A 22,711-nucleotide genomic window follows, 5' to 3' on the forward strand; every position below is an offset into this window, starting at 1 on the left:
CAGTTTATAATACCCTTCCAAGGCCGCATCATCCCACATTTTAGGTGGGATAGTTGGGTACCCGTCGCGGCTAATGGCTGCCATTGAGGAGCAGGAATGCGTGAAATTGGATTCGTCTATATAGCTGCGGCGTAGGTTCGAGGCCCACCTCTGCCAACTGAAATTCACTTTTTTTTTAAATTTCATATTTGGGAAATGGGACTGGGAGAATTTGTGCATGGCGTGGGGAGGAGTGAATATCGATAGTAGAAGTCAATTATGAACGAGGATACGATAGATAAACGATTTTCATGTAAACAAAACCAAATTTTACTCACGAGTTTGACGGTTTCGCTTTTCATGGACGAAAAGCATCATCAGAATATTGATTGATGATCACTTCTTCCGGTTGGACGAATTCCGACCACAGAGGGTGTAGAATTGTCACTCAGTAGAGGATCATATACGTGACCTAGGATCTATGGTACACCGAAGATCCATAAGCCTGGAAATAAAGTTAGACCCATAGTTGACTACACGGGTACCATCGGTTACCAAACGTCCCGTGCCCTAGCTGACATATTGTCTCCCCTTGTTGGTGGATCTGAATATCATGTGCAAAACTCTAAACATTTAGCTGAGGGTTTAGCTGAGGTTATGGTAGAAGAGGAGGAGATATTCAACTCACATGATGTGGTATCTCTGTTTACCAACACCCCCATTGAACAATCACTCCAAGTTATAAAATCTCGTTTGGAAAATGACCACACCTTGAAAGACAGGACTTTACTCTCGGTTGATGATGTTTTGGAATTATTACAATTCGTCCTCACAACTACTTATTTTCTGTTTCGTGGCACTATTTACAAACAACTTTTTGGTGCTGCCAGGAGAAGTCCCGTAGCCCGGGTCGTAGCCAAACTCTACATGGAATTTCTAGAACAAAAGGCCATAGCATCTGCACCGCTCACATGTAAGCCGAGATTATGGAAGAGATACGTGGATGATATCCTAGAAATAGTTCACAAAGACCAAGTCGACGATCTCACAGAGCACCTCAATCAGAGTGATCCCACGGGGAACATAAAATTTACCTATGAAAAAGAGCAGGAGGGCAAAATCCCATTTTTGGACACGTTAATTGTACGCAAGCCAGATGGGTCAGTTAAGCTACTAGTGTATAGGAAGGTTACTCACACTGACCAATACCTCAATTTCAAGTCACATCACCCCTCCACCAAAAACTTGGGGTGGTCAGGACCCTTTTCGACAGAATGAACACAATCGTAACTGAGGAGGCAGATAAGAAATTAGAGGAAGTTAAGATCAAAGAGGCCCTCAGTCGTTGTGGTTACCCACATTGGTCGTTCAAACAAGTGCAAGAAAAAGGCAAAGAAACCTAAAAAGAAAAAGGACAATGACATCCAAACTAAAGGTCTTGTGGTTATCCCATATGTGGAAGGACTTGCGGAGAAGGCCAATAGAATTTTCAGAAAACACGGTATCGCAACGGCTATGAAGCCCAACACTAGTCTCAGAAAACTTCTGGTCCACCCAAAGGACAAAATAGATCCTATTAACAGCACGGATTGTGTGTACGAAATACCATGCACTAATTGTAACCAAACATATGTCGGTGAGACCGGAAGAAAATTTGCAACTCGTCTCAATGAACACAAAAAAGAAACCACAAGGGTGGAAAAGTCTAAGCAAAATTACACGCGTCAAACACGTAAACAGTCAGAAACAGAGCAATCAAAATCCGCCATAGCAGACCACGCAGTACAGAAAAACCATGTCATAGACTGGAACAATTCAAAAATCCTTGGCAAGGAGTGTAACGCAAACATAAGACGCATCAAGGAGTCCATATGGATTCGGAGAAGAGGACCCAATGTCATGAACAGGGACGACGGGGCCCACCATCTAAGTCACGTATATGATCCTCTACTGAGTGACAATTCTACACCCTCTGTGGTCGGAATTCGTCCAACCGGAAGAAGTGATCATCAATCAATATTCTGATGATGCTTTTCGTCCATGAAAAGCGAAACCGTCAAACTCGTGAGTAAAATTTGGTTTTGTTTACATGAAAATCGTTTATCTATTTATCTACAAACCTGATGAATCTGTTCAGTGACTTGAGGATACGATAGTTTCTGCACTACAAAATTAAAAGTTATGTATTATCTAGTTAAGGCCAGAGAAAAAATGGACCTTTTGGAACATCATTATTTCTGAATTATATGTCCAAAGTATATTAAGCTATACATTTTTGGAAAGGAAATGGTTCAAGAAATCCCATGATGACGTCAAATCTCTAGACTACTGTGCAGCAAAAGTGTCTATTTTGTTCACCTTTGTGATTAAAGTCGTCGTTGAATATTTGCTTTCAAAATTTTGTTTTTGATAATACATTATATTACAAATTTGGTATCCCCCATGTGCTGATATTTAATGATATTTTGATGATATTTATTTACAGTGTTCCTATCTTTTTCTGTATTGTGGTCAAAGACATTTTATGGCCAGAGTTTATTAGCCTTTAATAGTTGGTTTGGACATTTGTGGACTCAGTATGAGAGACCATGCAGCCAAAAGTGCTTATCAAACGGTTTCGTTGGACACAATGGTCGTTGGTCAAAACCTTCAGAATAATCTGAAGAATCTTTTCTGCCGAAATGTGTGGGTAATGACGAAAGTCCTTAAATAGCGTGACCGTTGGCATGGAAACTGAATAGATGGCTTGGGTTACTTATTTTACAACATGACACAAAAGATTTTCCAGACTTTTCTGAACATTTTGATAATAATCCAACAAGCAAAACAGATTCCTTCAACAATGAGCATTTTTGAGAAAATCTTCAAATTTGATCTTACTTTACTGACTCCAGGAAGGTATATGGACGCACATGCTAAAACATGTTGCTCAAACAAAACGAAAATCAAAAAATCAATTGTGGTTTCTTGTGAAAAGTTCAGTATGAAAAACATAATACATTTATCAAGAAAAACGTTGATCATTAATAGTGCTGTATGAAATTATATTATAAGACAGATCCTTATATTTTATAAATGTACAGGCCCGTTCATTGACTACTGATCGCCCATCACTAGCAAAAGAAAAGGTCTGGCTTTAAAGTATAAAAGATGCTATACCTTAATAGACAACCTATATTCGACTTATCTGGCAGATCGAACAAGACATAGTACAAGACTTCGTCAAGTGTGGCTTTTTGGTAAACATGGTAAAAGGGTAAGGTGTACTTTGAAATACAAATCATTTATCGTAGAATCAATCGGATATTACTATACCAAACCGCGGGCTAGCTATTACATTGGGACTCTAATCAATTGTATTATTCCATCAAGAAGCTGGATATGCTGACCTTGTTTGTTTTTGTTGTCATTAGGGAAATTATCGGGAAATATTATCCGTCCATTTGGTGCTTTAGTTCTGTCCGCTATGATTTGGGGCATCCGTATTTGGGTAAAGAACGTGATATCCATTGGGTTCACGATTTTAAAAGACTTGTTTCTCAATATACTATATCATTAACCCTGAGCGCTGCTGCTGTCAGTATGCACCAAATTCAATTCACTCGTTCATGTAGAAAGATAACACTGGTATGGGTATGTTTATTTATCTAATGTAAGCGCGGGAAACTGTTGGTATAATAAGAAGTATATCAGTAAAGTCAAGAGAAACTATCTGATGGTATTTTTTTATAGAAAAATCTGGTCACGGGCTTTGCTTTTTGAAAATAAAGCTTAGACACGTAAATTACAGATTAAATCGAGAGGAAAATGCATGATTTAGAATAAAGTTTGGATTGATCATAGTTTGTAGTGTTCAAATCCACCGCAGAAGTGACAAATCAACTTTTTTCTGTTTTCTGTCAAGAAATTCACGTGAGCCATAGACGCTATTCACTTTGAGGCAGTCGTAAAATTAATGATAGGCATCCTATTGTTTTTCCTGTTGTCAGATAAGAATCGCGTGGATCCTGTAAGGCACAGATCTATGGGAATGGTATTTGGTAGTGTAATAGCTAACCACGGGGAAGTGAAGGGGATGGGTGGAAGGTTTAGGAATAATATATGAATTCAAATTGGTTTGTGTTCAGAATAGAGGAACCCCTTATTGTCATCGATTGATTGTATTCAAATAATTCACACTTGGCAAACACGTTATTTGATTAGAAAAAACGTGGTGACCAACGGACTAAAGCTATTGTTTCCATTATGAGCGCTGACATATTGGAAAATGTTGCCAAACAATATTCATAAGAATGTACAGCCAACGTCCAGTGTCCGAAATTCAATGACCCGTGTTAAGGTTAGCAACTAAAGTCTGCACAAAAAGTAACTCTGCAGCTGTTATAAATACGCCTATAGATTCAGAACTAATAATTGAGTGTCCCAGTATAAAAACGGCCCATGGCACATTTTCCATTTTGAAAAAAAAATGACTTTTGCAATCTTGAATTCATAGGGAAAAATATGAATATTTGTTTTCTTTTGCTTCTAGCAATAAAATTGGAGTGTATACAACAACTTACCAGCAAACACAAAAACGTTTTAAAAACGTTTTAAATAAGTTATATTTTGGCTTTTGGTTTAGGTAAAATGTTTTAATAACATTAAAATGTCGGGTTATATAAAGGTCATGAAAACGTTTTGTACGAAAACACACTACAGCAATATTTTTAAAATGTTTTCAAACTGTTATTGTAAACTATTTTTGCAAACATATTTTGCCAAATATTTTGTCAACACTTAAATAACATGATGTTAAAATATTTGCATCCAGCAAACACAGAAATGTTCTTAAAATGTTTTTTTCAAAACGTTTTAATAACATTTAAATGTCGGGGTATATAAAGGTCATGAAAACGTTTTAAAAACGTTATTGCAAATATTTTGGGCAATCATTATTTTACACAAAATATTTTTTCAACCCCAAAATAACATTCTGTTTAGAATGTTTTGTATCAAGTTTTTAAAAATGTTTTTGGAATGTTATTAAAACGTTTTCATACCCTTTATATAACCCGACATTTAAACGTTTTCTGACAACCTTTTATGACCTTTTGCGAATGATATCGAAAACGTTTTGTGTTTGCTGGGTAGTAACTTCAGTGGCAGGTAAATAGAGGGCAGTATGACACTTTCACTTCAAAATCTAAATTTTTGCAAAATGTGCCATATGGGCCGTTCTATTCAACATAAAAAGAAGGATGATTTATTTACGCGCATTTTGATACCCCAATTGTCCAATTTTAATCAATATTGACAATACATCAGTGATTTGAAAGAAAAATGCCCCAATTTAAAAGTTGCAGTTATTTGTATTGATTTGAAGTAAGCGCGAAGATAATGGCGGGCTTTCGTGTTTACAGTGCTGGCATTATAACCATTGATCGCTGTAAACTGCAACTTTTAAATTCGGGTATTTTTTCCTGTAAAAGCACTACTGTGTGTTTAATATTGAACGACATTTGACGAATGGGGTATCAAAATGCGTGTAAATATATCATCCTTCTCTATGTTGAAATATTGTGAAAACAATTATTAGTTCTGAATCTATATAAGGCGTATTTATAACAGCTGAGTTACTTTTTGTGCAGACTTTATTTTAAATTGTTGCGATTGGGTGGTTCAGAGCATCTTGCGAATATCAGTGAGCTTTGGCAAAAATTGCATCCATCACTTCAAAACATGAAAGTGTAATTATTCAATATTCTATTACTCATACGACCCATTATTCAAAATCGCACACTGTGATTTGTTAAAACACGTCACGTGAGAGCCCGTTATTCTGCAATAATGGGCCAAGCGCCGTAACACATTCTACGCACAACATTACGCTTGGTTACGCGTGCAATATTCCGCGATACGCGCTGTCACTTACGCGTGCGCGTTCCACCTAAAGGTAAACAACTTAAAATATATGCCAAAAAATGATATTTTCTCTTTAAATCGCACTATTTTCTGGTAGTAGAATAGAAATAAAGGGTACAGCATTATCCTTTACACCAGGTGCAGGCAAATTTAACCAACGTAACCAACATTTATTTGTTTCCTCTTATTATAATATGGTGCTGATTCTGCCCATCTATGACGGGGGACCCAGCAGTTGTGTTTTGTTTTGTGTTTGTTTTTTTCTTGGCTTTGCTGGACTACCATTTCTTATTTTGCATGCCCTTTTCATTACTCTTGGTAGTGTGCAGCATTTGCCCTTTTTTGACATGAAAATTATGGGTCAACCCATAGAAAAGCATATGGTCGCATGTCATAAGTTGGGTATGCAAAAAGGGTGGAGGGATTACACTTTTCTGAAAATTGCGATACACAATTGATTGGCTTTCCGTAACCCCATATCCTACAGCAGTGGTTGATACCTCATTTTAAGCCTAATTTTATACTCTTTCAGTCTACTGAAGCATATAATTATACATCATTCAGTAAAAAATCACATCAGTTGAAATGAAAAATGCCAGGGGTGGAGGAGCAGGCGGATGTGGAGTAGGCGGATGCGGGAGTGTGTGCATAGGGCCTATGTGAAAATTCACATGTCAGCATGTCAAAACTACTGGTTACTTTTTCAAATCTAGTGAGGGAATGATGTATTGACAGCTTTGAATGTTGAATTTATACAACTAAAACAATTACCGACTACATTGTACTTAAGGTGGCACTACACCCCATGATATATTTTAAGATTAATTTTGCATTTTTCTCAAAAATAACTACACACTGGTAAAAAAAAGTTATGTATATTATAGGGGCTAGGATCCACCTCACTGAAATTTCAGTGATTCAAGACAAGTGATTCATCTAAATATGTTAAGAAATGAGGTACATTCTACCGGTACCTCTTTTCTTATCATAAATAACGTACTGCTTGTATTGAGTCACTGAAATTCCAGTGCAGTAACTGGATTCCTTGCCCCTATAATATACATAACTTTTGTTACCAGTGTGTTGTTATTTTTTGAGAAAAATGCAAAAATAGACACAAATTTATCAAGGGGTGTAGTACCACCTTAAAGGGTATTATGTTCCATTTTTTATTTTTTTTATTTTCATTTTTAATGAAATCCTAGTTGAATTTCACTATTTTAGCAACATGATAATGTACGTTTCTCTTCTTGATATTCATTAGCAACATGATAATGTACGTTTCTCTTCTTGATATTCATTTCCTCAATAATAGAATAACCGTCTCGCTATTTACTCGTAAAAGGTCATTGACCTTCACAATGTAATTAACATACGTACAATTATGTCAAATAGTTCATTTGAAGCATTGATGTATTGAGAACATATCCTCCAAATCTGATGACATTCTTGTATAAAATAACAATTTTAGAGTCATTTTTATAATTGAGGTCCGATTTGAGAAAAATGCATTTGAAAATTGAGATTTACATAGACACCTGTGTATTAATTAATTAGTAATTAAGCATTATCTCAAAAATTAAGTATGTGTTAAGGTTAAAAATTGTGTTAATTATTAGAGGTTTTCAATATATACAACATATCAAAAAATACATTTTTTGTCATTTTTGACCATGTAATGGAAATTGTACCCAACTTATGACATGCGACCATATATACTCAATTTTTCCAGGAAAATGTGTGGTCATTTGTTCAGGCTCCCCCTTAGGAGGGTCAAAAAAGTTCAGCCCCCCTTTTTTTTTTTTTTTCCCCTAACAAGTGTTTGTGCACGGTCCCTTAGAATACAATTTCATTTCAATATAAGGACAATCTAACTAGACAAAATCACCCTTAGATTGCACAACCTTTAACTAATTCAAATTAATCATCCATTTTAAATATAGAACAGGGTCAAAATGAAATTGAAATTACTTACCAATTTCATTATGGAATATGTTCTTGAGGTTTTTCCATAAAGCTGGATTATAATACCGCTACTGAACGCTGACCTAGATGTAGTGATTGAACATAATCTTTGAAAAAAGCTCATACAATCCAAATCATTTTCACGACCTCTTAATGGAAAATGGTTAGGCGATGATCAAAACGTGTATAACTACACGTGTATAGTGGGATATTTTATTTTCTATGCAATCTTGGAGGATGGTTACGCGTAGTATCCTAGGCATCTGTTGATGCTATCCGCCATCCATAGGAAGCAGACACACACAGGGTAACTCAAACTCTAAACCAACCTTAGGACGTTATAGTTTAAAATATTTATATAATATTGAATGGCTTTGAGTGTGATACAAGAATATTTTTCTATCGAGTGCAACATATTCTTGTATCACACGAAAATAAGCTATTCAATATTATTATTATTATTTATATCAGGCTTTTGCTATGCGGTAAGATGAAAATTTAAGCTTACCTAGCCACCGGGTTTAACCAATGTGTATTGTAAATGTAAGCTTACCTTTTGACCTTTTGACCTTCTTGCTTTCTGCTCTTTACTCCCCAAAGACAATTTCGGAATAATTATATATATAGGTTTATTTGTAGATGTGGATTATATTTCCTAAGGTTATCATCATCCAGAACTGCCGCGAATTAAGTTTGTGATTTTACTTGTTTATACAGTACGAAATCTCCTGTGAGCCGTTACGATGTCTGTAATGTATTGTTGTGCTGTTGTATCATGACGCATGTTGGTGCTGTCACCATGGTAACGCGCGACGCGTACGCGATACGCGTACAATATTCAAGAAATATTGTATTGCATCCGGGTATTTTGAAAATATTGTACAATATACAGTTTTATTGTATCGCTCAAAAGCCTGATATAAATAATAATATATTATATTGTCTATGTTCCAGTATACAAAGCGAAGCTCAGATAAAAAAAATAAAAGCGCTCTTGGCAACAATAATAATTATATGCAGTAAAATCAGTAACATCTTGGCTAACATAAAAGCTTTAGTTGGTTTCTTTACGGGCTCAAGGGCTATGCTTAATGAACTAGATCGTTCTCAATGAATTAAATCTGACCTTAAGAGCCCTGACCCTAACCTAAATTGCCCTAAACCCTAACTTCCACCAATTTCGTATAATAACCCTCTCGGACTAATAGGCTAGTTGTCCCCGACCCCCTCACCAATTACTCACTCACTTGCTCGTTCACTCATTCAAATAAGAAAGAAAATGGACAAAAAAAAAATTAAGAATGTGTTTTAAGCACCTATTTGTTTCCCCGCACGCTAAACCGGTAGACTGCGCACACATCTACACACCCAACGTATAATTAATAGTATTAAGCACGTTGATAACACCCCATCCTGTTCACGCGTTTTTTGACGAATTTGACTGTACATTTAGCTTGGTTTATTCGGCCAGTGTGGCAAGTTAAATCGTCGCAAACATTATTGTCATGGTATTATATATTGAAATTGTATATATCAATTTGGTTCAAACAGCTTATAAAGTTTAATTTTACACGGGAAGTGGGTCTGTGCAAAGTAAGCAATTATGAACCCAGGGAAGGGACAAAATAACTTTTTGGCTAGCCGAAAGGGGTAACAAATAATATTTATAAAATATTAAGTAACTGAATAAATAAATAAATAAATAAATAAATAAATAAATAAATAAATAAATAAATAAATAAATAAATAAATAAATAAATAAATAAAAAAAACCAAAAAACACGTGCCTATCTATTGATATACGTCTAGCCCTTTTCTATTCACTGATTATCCATTGTATTTCTTTTGTTCAAGGTTCGTTGCCCCGACCATTACCTAGAGTAATGGAGGTGGCTAGCTGCCCAGAGACCATTATCAACACAATAGCTCAAGATAACGGTCTCGGGCAGCGAGCTGAACAAAAGGAATACTAGGACCAGGCGGCTGACACTGAAAACTTTGCATGGAAAAATGACCCGTCTCCTCCGCAGCCAATTTGGTTCCGCTCCATCGAAATCAAGCTGGTCACGGAGGAGACTACCCTCAGCTAGAGTCCGACGCTGCATTGCACTAGAAATACCTTTTCTGTGAAATCGCTATAGAGCCAACCGGGAGCACGTATTCGTTTTGAAAATATAGCATTAAAATTAGTATCACCCTTGTGGCCCCCGTGCAGTGGAAACCCTAAATTCTTTCATTAAAAGGAAATGAAAATTAAAAAAACACGGATCTACTTGTGCACCAATAAAATTGGCACAGCAATTTGTCTCAAATATGAATGAATTTTAAGAAACATACGGGGTATGATGAACATTGACCTGACGCCATGATAGTAGGATCTATTAGTCGTTTTATATACAATGTATATACCGTATTGTCATAATACCAATATTTGTCATTATATATAATGAGTAATATCTAGCAACGTAAATGTGCAGTTCATATGCACAAACGAATACTGATCTTTATATGATATTCAGGTTTTTGTACATCACATATAACATGTCACATAGGAGGTCATACGTGTTGACCTTCATCTATTGTATTTGTTCATCTGTGTATGGAGAGGATTAGCGCCATTAAACGCCATTAAAACGCCATCAGTATTAGGGCGTAGTTCAGTGAACTCACCGGATTGCTATTCCAAGTACTTTGATAATACAGATAATATGTATTAATGGGTCGAGGCGATTGCATTGAAAAACCTAATAAATTATTCATAACAGTTACGTAATCAATCCATAGTGCGGACACTTTTCATTTGCAAACCACCAAAATTCGTGATCTTTTAGCGTTGGAAAAGAAACCACGTGAATAGAGTGCCCTCTCAAGAATATCAACTCTCTGACTAGGACATTCTAGAAACACTATGGAAAGGATCACAACATACATGTAGAATCTGAGTTAGTTTGGTCGACTTACGAAACAAATGCATTTACAGCTCGATTTATATGCAAATGTTACATGGCAAGAGTAAATTATAGAGGGCTACTAATATTTTAAATAACACCACTGGTGCTCAATTAATAAACATGCAAATTAAAACTTAATTACCATAGAAGTAATAATTATTCATAAATAAAAAGTAAATGTTTCGTTGAATGTATACTCAGTACATGTATATAAACTTTCCATTAGGTTTTTAGAAGGAATCTGTCTTTATCTTACCCAACCCAAAAACGCTCAACGGTCCATGCAAATTAGCTACTAGGCAAGAACCCCCGGGATACTACCCGACCAGGGGAGCTTCGCAACTACTCTGCGGTACTCATTACAGGTCAAGAGGCTGGGGGTGCAAAGCCTTACTGTGACCTACCCGTAAAAGGGGAGTACCAATGAACACTGCGTTAATGGGTTTTCAAATATGTGCTTAATCACATTTTTCTAAGATATAAATTTCATGGTGTTGAAACCGATCGTAGTCAAAACGTTGATAACTTTTTTGCCATTTGCATTATTCATTAATCATTTGAATAATAATGGTAACGGGGTGAATACACTCCAGCGGATTAACTATGCAAGTACACTTCAAATACAGATCAATTCTGTATTGATTTGATAATGCTAGCGTCTGAGGTGTTAGTGTTTTTAATTCAAGAAACTAAATTTTGGCATTAAATTTCTTTTTAAACTATTATATTTACATATTTTGATACAAACAATTTAATTTTGCTCGCCGTATATGTAAGATAAACGGTTCAAAACAGACCATTACCAGAATAATGGGCGTGTTGTTCATGATTATGCTCAATGTTAGTTGGTTTGAGGTTTCGACCCTATCGGGGTCTCAACCTCAAACCAACTAACATCTCACCAGTCATGAACAACACGCCCATTATTTCTGATAATGGTCTGTTTCTCACCCTTTATCTACTACATAATAAATGCCTACTATTAAAAGTGTGACAGGAATCAAAGGGTTTGCAAGATAGAGCGGACCCAGTATTACCCCTCTTACAATTTACCTTTAAAATCTCAACTCGATATTCCCTGGTTTACAATGTACATGTATATCGAACCATATCAATTTTTCGTTAGTGTATGGAACAGTGGGTATCGATTCAAAACATCACTAAAACGTTTATGGCTTATGGACAAAAAACACCAAAACACAAGTAGGTCCTTCGGCATTCTTTGGAGCTTTTAGTTTAAATGGATAGGAACATGTATTCCAACCGTGTACATTGAGCACAGCCTGGAACCCTGCACCCCTGCAGCACTTACACACGTACATCAAAACTAAAACGAGGTGATTGATTTAGACGTTTAATCACGTGAACCTAACAGTACGGGCCAACAAGGAAACAAAACAATTGGAAAATGAGTAAAATGTTTGCAAGTCAATTTTATATTAATTAATATCGTCAGCCTGCTACGCTTTTTGCCAAGTCATTTTTTTGTAAATTTGAGAACAAAGTACAAATTTGCTCAAGAACAAATGATAACATAATAATAATAATATAATAATATTAAGGCGTTTCATATAGCGCCCAATGCCAAAAAGGCCTCTAGGCGCTTTACATAAATACAAAATAAAATCGATACGCAAGGAAAAATTTACAAAGATAAATCTTAAAAAGTACAATAAAAGAGTGACCTGCACCCAAAATTCTTAAGTACACATACAAAAGCAAAGCAGTTATAATAACAAGAAACACTTTAAACCATGGGAAAATCCCGGTAACGAATATCATTAAAACACATCAGACCACATAATGAGCAGATATTGCAACGAGTGAGATGCAGACCACGCAGAAAGGAACGAGCAAACAAAAATTAATCTGATGGTCGGCATCTCACTCAATATAATCAAAGATAAATAATTTGGCAAGTGGCATAAACAAACTACACAATTGGATTATTAAAAAGATGAGTTTTTAAGTGTTTTTTGTAGATGGCAAGAGACGTGGCTTTCCTGATGGACTGTGGCAAGTTATTCCAAAGCTTGGGTGCAGAAGTGGAGAAGGCCCGCTCACCATAGTAAGATGTTGCAATACGACGAGGCGGGTCCAGAAGAAATTGAGTAGCAGAACGAAGCGAGCGAGTTGGTTGATATGTAGTAAGAAGATCGGCAAGATATGGTGGAGCAAGTCCGTGAAGGGATTTGTAGGTGAGCATGAGGATCTTAAATGCAATACGATCCCTTATTGGTAGCCAGTGAAGCTCACTTCGTCGCAGATCGTTAATATCAACGCGATATCCTTTAACTCCTAACACGAGTCTTACGGCACTGTTTTGCACTCTCTGAAGTTTTGAAATAACAGTACCGGGAAGACCGTATAACAAGCCATTATTCGAGTCCAGCCTTGATGTTACGAGCGCATGGACCAATCTCTCTGCCGTAGAGCGGTCAATATACTTGCGAATACTACCTATCTTCGCTATTGCAAAAGAGGCAGCCTGGCAGACTTTGGTTACATGCGATGATAGAGTCATGTATTGATCCATGATGACACCAAGGTTGCGCGCCTCGTAAGATAGTTCGACTTCTGAAATGCCAACACTGATGGAAGATATCGGATTCGGCTCATGCTTAAAACGCGAAGAGAAATGTATGACCTCCGTCTTCGTATCATTGAGAAGCAGTTTATTTGCAGCAGTCCACTCTTTTACACCGCGAATGCAATCCTCGAGGCGCTGAAGTGCACTATCGCGATTCTTTGAGTCCAAGACCAGATACAACTGAGTATCGTCGGCATATATCATGCTTTCTACGCCATAGGACTCGATGAGATCTTCAAGAGGAGCGGAGTATATGGTGAACAAGAATGGACCGGCAACCGATCCCTGAGGAACGGAGCAGTTCATAATATGCGTCCTAGATATGCTCTCGCCAATAACAACAGACCAACAAATGACCAACAAGTAAAACTTGATGGTCAACAGTATCAAAGGCGGCTGAGAGATCAAGCAGAACCAACACAGCATCAGAACGTTGGTCCATGGCGCGCAAGATGTCATTTTGGACTCTGACGAGGGCAGTTTCAGTGCTGAAATGTTTCCTATAAGCAGATTGTTTTTTACCATACAGTCCATTCTCAAACAGAAAATCTTGGAGATGTGAAGAAGCCGCTTTCTCAACTACTTTTGAGACAAATTTTAAGTTCGAAATGGGCCTGTAGTTATTCAGAGTATTCTCATCCAGTCCAGACTTCTTTATTAGGGAAGTGACAAGTGAGGTCCTATATGATGAAGGAAAAGTGCCAAATAATAACGAGTAATTAACGATCCGAGTGATTAACGGCAGGAGAACATCAAGGCAGTCTTTAAGTAACCACGTAGGTATTGAGTCCAACGAGCAAGATGATGATGTTGATTCCATGATGAAACGACGGATTGTATCATCTGTGACCTCAGCAAAGTTGCTGAAGGTTGCGGATGTGGAAAACACCTTATCCGAAACTATCGTAGGAATCGATGGAATGTTGTCCAGTTTATCACGGACCTTTTGAATCTTGCTCTCAAAGAAGTCGGCAAACTCATTTGCAAGTTCCTCGGTATTGTCGTGAGAAGGGAGAGTCTTCTTGGAGCTGGCAGAACACATCTTGTCCACAACTTTAAAAAGCTGTTTCTGATCACAATTCTTGAATTGAGACGTGTGATAGTGTGACTTAGCAGATTCAAGTTTCTGAGAGTACTCCTTGCACTGATCTTTGTACACTTGCTTGTGGACTTCAAGTCCTGACTTCAGGAATTGTCGCTCACATCTACGACGTTCGCGTTTTGCTGCGCGGATGGAATTGTCATACCAGGGTGCATGAGGTCTTAAAGTTACACATCTGGATACCACGGGTGCATGCAGATCCAACAAGTCGCCCAAGACATTATCAAACTGAGCGCTTAATGTTTCCACATCTTCAGCTGGATCACTGATTAGACTGGACTTTGTTATGTCCATCTTGAAGGAGTTTACGTCAATATCATGTGATTTGCGAAAGCTGAAGCGATGTTTCGTAGCAGGTGGGTGAGAAATGGCGACCGTACATAAGATAGCAGCGTGGTCTGATGGAAGGATTCTATCAATGACAATGTTGGATACAACGGAATCGGACATTCGCGTGATGATTAAATCTAGCGTATGGCCTTTACGATGTGTAGATCCATTGACATGTTGGTCTAGTGAAGCAGAGTCAAAAAGGTCTTGCATGATTTTTGCATCTGGGTCATCGCAAATGTCCATATGGAAATTAAAGTCACCGGCGACGACAATGGGAACTTGAAGCGATGCAAACATCTCCACTAGGTTGGAAAACTCATTGAAGAATACCTTAGCAGTCAACTTGTTCTTCTTTGATGGCGGAGGTCTGTATAGAGTCAGCAACCTGACAGATGAGGATTTGGACGAGATCGTGATGTCCATATATTCAAACGACACAAAAGTAGAAGGCGTGTTGATGACAATGTCAAAACCTTTGCGAACTAGAACTGCGACGCCACCTCCTCTTCTTCCACGCGGCACATGATGGAAAGTATAATCCGGGAGGAAGTTTCTCAAATCAGACAATAGTCGATTGTCTCTGTCATCGCCAGTTAAGGCGATAGGAACAAATTAGTTCAATCTTTCGATCGACCATCGATGCTTGTTCGATCCTTATTATTCATGAAATGAATTAGTTTACTATTTTAATTGTGATTAAATAGTCATGTGTGCCTGTAGTGATATTGACCGATATAAATTTAGCATTAATTCAAATTAATTAGTTGATAATTCATTAATAACAAGCATCGAAGCAGCATTGATGGTCGATCCAAAGATCGAACCAATTTGTTTCTGGTGCCTAACCAGCTTTCAGTTATTGCAACGATATCCAGCTGACGAGATATCACAAAGTCAATGAAAGTCGATGACTTTGCTCTCCCTCTTATGGATCGGGCATTCAATAGTGCAAAGTTTGCTGAAGGGCTGCATGGGTTTGATTTTTTAATATAAGATCCTGTGCCATATACTGGGGTACACAAAAAGGTGGCTTTGTTACATTTTGATGTGCAGTTTGGATTTCAAAACACTGTCTCTTGAGTATTCCTTCACTTAGAAGATTCAATTATGTCTTAAATTGAGGCTAATTTATTCTATATTACTCATGTTTTTATCCTGTTTTCAAATATTTTTCAATTATTTTCTTATGACGTTTGGCATGAAATGTGCCAAGGGTGGCTGAGGATTAGGGGGAGGAGGATTAGGGGGAGGGATTCATATTGTAAATTTGATTTAAAACCCCCTTTAAGAATTTGAATCTAGTAAAAAATGTCTGAATGAACTCCCAGACATCTAAACCAAGTGAATAAATACAAACGTTCATTTAAAAGACCAATACTTGCTCAGAATTATTGTAAATGTGGAAAAAAGAGGTGGGGTTACATCCTCCCTACTTTGTGATTGTTTTTGCCCGCACTCTCTCATTTTTAACCGATTTCCATAAAAGGTGTCAAAATGCTCAAAAGGATGAACCACTTCAAATAAGATGTGTAGGTAAAATGTATGAACCATTTCATTTTTTTACTATGTAACACAAAGGTACCCCAGGTTGTGACACAGGACCATAAATTAAGTTCGGATTTTTTGTGGTGGCACTCCTTGACTTGAAAAGCTGTTGGGTCGAAACCCGATTTGTCACTCTTGAACGGATTATCCGTTTTAATCGCTTTCCACCTCGACGCCCGCGTTTAGTTCTTTTCGCGATATTCAAGTTCTTAAGTTCTCTCCACTTTGCAGGAGTGAAAGGCCGTGTCTCAAAAGTGTTTATCACACCTTTTCGAAGAGATAGCAAAGTGTCCTTCGTGTAGCTCAGACGACACATAATGAAAAAATACTAAGTACTAAAAACATAACTGCAGAATTCAACAGTACGCTTATCATGAAACACTGATGTTGATCGACGAAACACAAGTATCAGACGGAAAACTTATAACCTAAAGTCGGCAAACAGTGTCAATATCTTATTAATGTACTCACAGATCCATAAAACGATAGATTATGTCCACAAATAAGTAAAATATGTGAAAATTGTTCATAAAAAGTCTAAGCGAAGTGACAGTGCAGCTTTATTGTAGAGCGCCACCAAAATAATAACGATACAAATTAAAGGTTTTTAAACCTTTCATTTGTATAAATAATAATATAATAATAATAAAGCAGCATTTGATAAAGCGCTTGATGCCCAGAGGCCCCTAAGCGCTGTACAATAAAATACATCAAAGCAAAATCAAATTATAAACATGCATAATTAACATCAAAATGAAATACAAGCTTAAAAAGTACGCTTTTAAAAGATAACCTATTACAAACTTCATCTTAAAAACATGTTAAAAACCAGGTGATACAAGAGTTTATAATACACAGTTGAGTTCAATGATAAAAATACAACATATAAAACGGCTCAGATCAGTAGCAAGAGTTTAAAAAGGACATGCAATATAATACAATTCCCAGCACAAATGTATTGCACTATACAGTAGGAAATTTAAAAAGACAGGTCTTCAATAAACGCTTGAACTCGGTAAGAGAGTTGGCATTCCTAATTTCAATCGGAATGCTATCCACAATTTGGGAGCTGATGTGCTAAAAGGAGGCATTGCGAAGAAGAACGAAGTGTGCGGCGAGGTGTGTAATCTGTAAGAAGGTCGGTGATGTATGATGGAGCCAGGCTATTGAGAGCTTTGTATGCGATGAGAAGAACTTTAAAAACAACCCGGTCCTTAACTGGTAACCAGTGTAACTGATCACGACGCAATGTATCGATGTCCTGTCTTGACTTCGCGAGTGTAACTAGTCTAACCGCGGAATTTTGTACCCTTTGGAGTTTGGCGATATTGCTGTTAGAAAGACCTTAAAGAAGACTGTTGCTCGCGTCCAGTCGCGAGGTAACAAAAGCGTGCACTAAGCGTTCTGCTGTTGATTGATCTATGTATTTTCGAATCTGTCCAATCTTGTGAATAGCGAGACACGCGGAACGGCAAACATTGTTAAGATGAGAAGTCATTGTCAGATGTTCATCCATGACAACGCCGAGGTTTCGCGCTTGTTTTGCAACCAAAACCTCTGATGTGTCGATCACAAAGGCATATATTGGATTTGGCACTCTTTTGAAACACGACGAGAAATGGACAACTTCTGTCTTTATGTCATTCAGTAGAAGCCTGTTGGAGACTGTCCATGCTTTTACATCGCGAACACAGTTTTCAAGCCGCTGGAGTTCACATCTTCTCCGATTGCGTTTTGCGTTACGTATTTCATCAGAGGAGGCTTAAAGGCATTCCTACAATGCACTATGATTGGGAAATTTGATCAATATAACCTAATTTTAAAGGCAAAGTCCCCATTGACACACACACAAAATGGTCATTTTAAAACTGCAGCCAACGAGCTAATAGTTGAGACTTAGGACTGATATTTAATTTTCTTACAGGAAACATTCATATTGTCCCACTGCATTAATTTTATTCCTAAGTCTCGATGTTATGAATGTTAAATAATAGGATGAAAACACCAGATATTTGCACACAATTCCAATGCAAGGCATGATCAACTGTACCAAGTGTGTACAAAAGCCAGACATACAAGGTCAGAAACCCCATTGGGTTGTGGGAATGTCTTTAAACATCCTCTGGTATTTCATCGTCATACCAGGGTGCATGTGGTCGCAGAGTCACACACTTGGACACCAGAGGAGCATGGCAATCCAGTAATTGGCTTAGCACACTGTCAAATTGAACACTAAGCAATTCAATATCATCCGATGGATCAGTAGCTAGTGATGAGGAAGCGATATCATTCTGAAATTCCTTAACATCGATGTCACGGAGTTTACGGAAAGAAATGTTACGTCTAGCAGCCTTCGGCCGGGAGATGTCTAAAACACATCGAATTGCCGTGTGAACTGAAGGTAAACTATTGTCAAGAATAAGATCAGAAACCACACTGTCTAGGGTGGTGCGTGTGATGACAAGTTCAAAGGTATGACCACTAGTCTTATGGGTGGGACCATCAACATGCTGCTTCAGGTTGGAAGAGTCGAGAAGGTCAGTCATGGTCATCGCATCTCGAACATCAGGAACGTCCATGTGAAAATTAAAATCCCCAGCGATGATAACATTGATATTTTTGTGCCATATATTACTGACATTGTCAACAAATCGCTTCTTACAGGAATTTTCCACAAAGTCAAAAAACTGCTTATGTTCGTCTTCTTATTAAAAAACCTACATTGGATAAAGAAATCTTCAAAAACTACCGACCTATATCCAATCTCAAATTTCTTGGAAAGACAATTGAAAGAATTGTTTCTAACAGAATTTCAAACCATATCAACAAATTTTCCCTATCAGATCCCTATCAATCAGCTTATAAAACACTACCACGGAACAGAAACTGCTCTTCTTTGAGTTAATAATGACATTCTCACATCACTTGACAATGGCCAAATCACAGCTTTGATTCTTCTCGATTTAAGTGCTGCATTTGACACTGTTGACCATAATATTCTTCTTTCCCGTCTTCACTATTATCTTGGCATTCAAGATCTTGCCCTGGACTGGTGTAAATCATATCTTACAAATAGGCCGCAATATGTTCGCATTGGCAATGCTACTTCTCATTCTACCATTCTTGATTATTCTGTGCCTCAAGGCTCTGTACTTGGACCTCAGTGGTTTACCATTTACACCTACCCTGTACGGGATATCATTCTTCGCCATCAATTGAATTATCATGTTTATGCGGACGACACGCAACTTTATTTATCATTTGAATCTTCTCAACATAGTGCTAATTCTGCAATTGCTTCTCTTGAAATTTGTATCAGTGAAATCCGTAATTGGATGAAATCAAACTTCTTGAAGTTAAATGATGATAAAACAGAATTTCCTCTGTTCGGATCCCACCAACAGCTCTCTAAAATCAACATTGAAAATGTTTGCATCGGTGACTCTGCAATTGCCTTATCTTCCAAAGCACGCAATTTAGGTGCATTTTTTGACACTCACATGACCATGCAACCTCATATCTCTAATGTCATTCGTTGTTCAGCGCTTCAACTACGTAACATCAGCCGGATCCGCAAATACCTAAGTCGCGATGCTACTGAACAAATTATTCACTCATTCATCTCTTCTCGTTTGGATAACAACAATGCACTTCTTTATGGATTACCAGCAAACCAACTCTATCGCCTTCAGAAAATTCAAAACACTGCCGCTCGAATTCTTACTTTCACCAGAAAATATTGCCATATCAAGCCAATCCTAAAGGAACTGCATTGGCTTCCTGTCACCTAAAGAATTGTTTTTAAACTTATGTTGATTGTATATAAATGTATTAATGATATTGCTCCGTCATATTTATCTGAACTCCTTTTACATTATGTTCCCACCCGTACACTTCGATCTGGAAACATGCAACTTCTTCAAGAAAGAAAATCCAACCGCACATGGGGTGACAGGTCATTTGCAATCGCAGCTCCACGTCTTTGGAATGAACTGCCTATTTATATTAGAACTGCTAAAAATGTAACTGTGTTTAAAAGTTGTTAAAATCATCTTATGTCAGAGACATTCTTTAATTCTTAAGTTATGTTTCTTAATTTAGTTCCAGTTTTCTTTGTCTTTTTGGTTTTTGTTTGTTTGTTTTGTTTTAGTGCCTTGAGCGCTCTTAATTGAGTGGATATGTGCCTTGTCGCTATTATTATTATTATTATTATTATTATAGGGATAGGCAATGCTGTGACCATTTCCACAAGTGAAGAAAATTCATCAAAGAAATGTTTGGCGGGGGTAACTTATTCCGTTTCGACGGTGGCGCTCTATAGATGGTAAACAACCTGAGAGATGAAGATCCATGGGAGATAGTAAGGTCCATACTCTCGAAGGATTTATACAGAAGGGGTGGATTGACTAGGACTTCAAAGCCTTTGCGGAGGATGACCCCAACTCCACCACCTCTTGTTCCACGGGGAATGTGATGGAAATCGTGATCCGGTAGCGCATTCCGTAAATCTGACATAAGACGGTTGTCACGATCATCACCGGTGAGCCATGTTTCCGTAAATGCAAAAATGTCCAATTGATTGGAAATGATAAAGTCAATTATTGACACTGCTTTTGTGCGTGCTTTCATTGATTGGACATTCCATAATGCAAATCTCGCACAAGGCACGCGTAAGTTGGATTTTCGTATAGAAATCAAGTTATTGTGATTTACATTGGTAGCGCCCTTAAAGCCCCTCGTTGACTGCCTTGGTGCAAGTTTGACAACACTGTGGTGCGCACGATTAGTGATACGAGTCAATTTTAACGCACTTTATCCCTACCAGCACGGCATCCACGCTTTTTCCTCTTTGCAATATCAAGATGTTTTAAAACAAACCACGTCGACGGATCAATATCATTATGAATAGTGTTTATCACAGTTTTTCCTATGGCGATGAGCGAGTCTCTTGCAAACATCAGTGGTTTCATTCTTGTGAAAAATACTAAGTCCGAGATTCATGAAACGATGCGTGTATATGTAACGAGTCAATGCAATATAAATAACAGTGGTTCGTAAAACGGAAATTGATCAAAATTACATAAATGCGACACATAAAGTTCAATTCCAGATGCGTAGAAATGATAACGATGTACTTACAAAGATAATGATATATAACAAAGTTCAACAAAATCGTTAAAAACAGTCAAAAACTAAATTTATATTGGAGAGCGAGTTTTCGTGCAGCCAACCAAGGGCGCCACCAAGTTCATAAAATAAATAATTAGGGTGATTACGTAACTGATGCATGCTTAAGTTTTTAACAAAGGGTAGAAACAAAGATATCGATAATGATGTCAGTCAAGAGCTTAGGCAGAATAATAGGAAACCACATGACCGAAACCAAAACTAAACTACAACTCAATATTTGAAATAACTGCATGTTGTGGACATGTCTGGGCAAATCTGGGTCAGACGTGGATAATTGTGCTTAAATTAATATTGGTGTTCTGCCCGAATTCAATTTGTTGCAATTTGGCAATTAGATTAAAAGCTATGATTGTTAAAAATTAAGATTTCTTTCATAACAATAAAATACAATAACGTATTTCTACCAAGGGTTTTTCTTATATCTTGAAAAGATGACGGTACTTCTTTTGAGCTATTTTAGTCCAAATGAAGAGTTGGCCTCGAATATTCTGAAACAAGCGGTTGTCCGGTTTAATAACAGCACTGGTTTATTTATTGATTTGTCCTTTTGGTTTTCAATTAACGTAATGGCATAGGCAAGTTTAAGAATTTTTATGAATGAAAAACTGAATGAAATGATTAATCTAACACTAAAATGGGAATGAGAAGTGAGGTTCGAATTTTATTGGAATACACTGTAGGTAACAGAAGGACGCTTTTTCAGCTCCCTCCGCAGGGTAATATAGAATGAAACTAATACGGAATTGATTAATAGTTTTTATTAAAGCGATCACAAGCCCGACAATCCTTCCTAGAATTTCCCCTTAGTCGTCCAATAAATCGAAAGCTATTCAAACAGTTTATATAATTTAATTACCTATGTCCCATTTATCCATGTCGGCGTAAAGTTTCTAAAGCGCTGGTGTAATTCGAAAATATCAGATAATAATTGATGGACTACTACGAAACTAATTGGAAGTTGACTCCATCGATAAGTTTGTTACAATATACCTGCTGCTGTTTCCTTCAATGAGCAAAGTATTTCCAAACTGGCAGAACAACACATAGGTATACAAAAATAACGTCAAACATGATTATTATGGAAAAATTGAAAGCACATGATAATTACATTATCAACAACCTAATATACGATCGAAAAACTGCATAATATTG

At 37.3% G+C, this 22,711-nt stretch overlaps 2 protein-coding genes across 2 annotated transcripts; one reads left to right on the plus strand and one right to left on the minus strand.

Annotated features, from left to right (window-relative positions):
* The first annotated feature begins 636 nt into the window (after positions 1-636).
* Positions 637-1,257, plus strand: LOC140152001 (uncharacterized). Its single transcript, XM_072174303.1, has one exon. It carries the CDS (start codon positions 637-639, stop codon positions 1,255-1,257), a length of 621 nt encoding a protein of 206 aa, XP_072030404.1.
* A 12,448-nt stretch (positions 1,258-13,705) lies between these two features.
* LOC140152002 (uncharacterized) lies at positions 13,706-15,247 on the minus strand. The gene has a single exon (XM_072174304.1). It carries the CDS (start codon positions 15,245-15,247, stop codon positions 13,706-13,708), a length of 1,542 nt encoding a protein of 513 aa, XP_072030405.1.
* Between the last annotated feature and the right edge of the window lie 7,464 nt (positions 15,248-22,711).

Source organism: Amphiura filiformis, chromosome 5, assembly GCF_039555335.1.
Source record: "Amphiura filiformis chromosome 5, Afil_fr2py, whole genome shotgun sequence".
NCBI lineage: Eukaryota > Metazoa > Echinodermata > Ophiuroidea > Amphilepidida > Amphiuridae > Amphiura > Amphiura filiformis.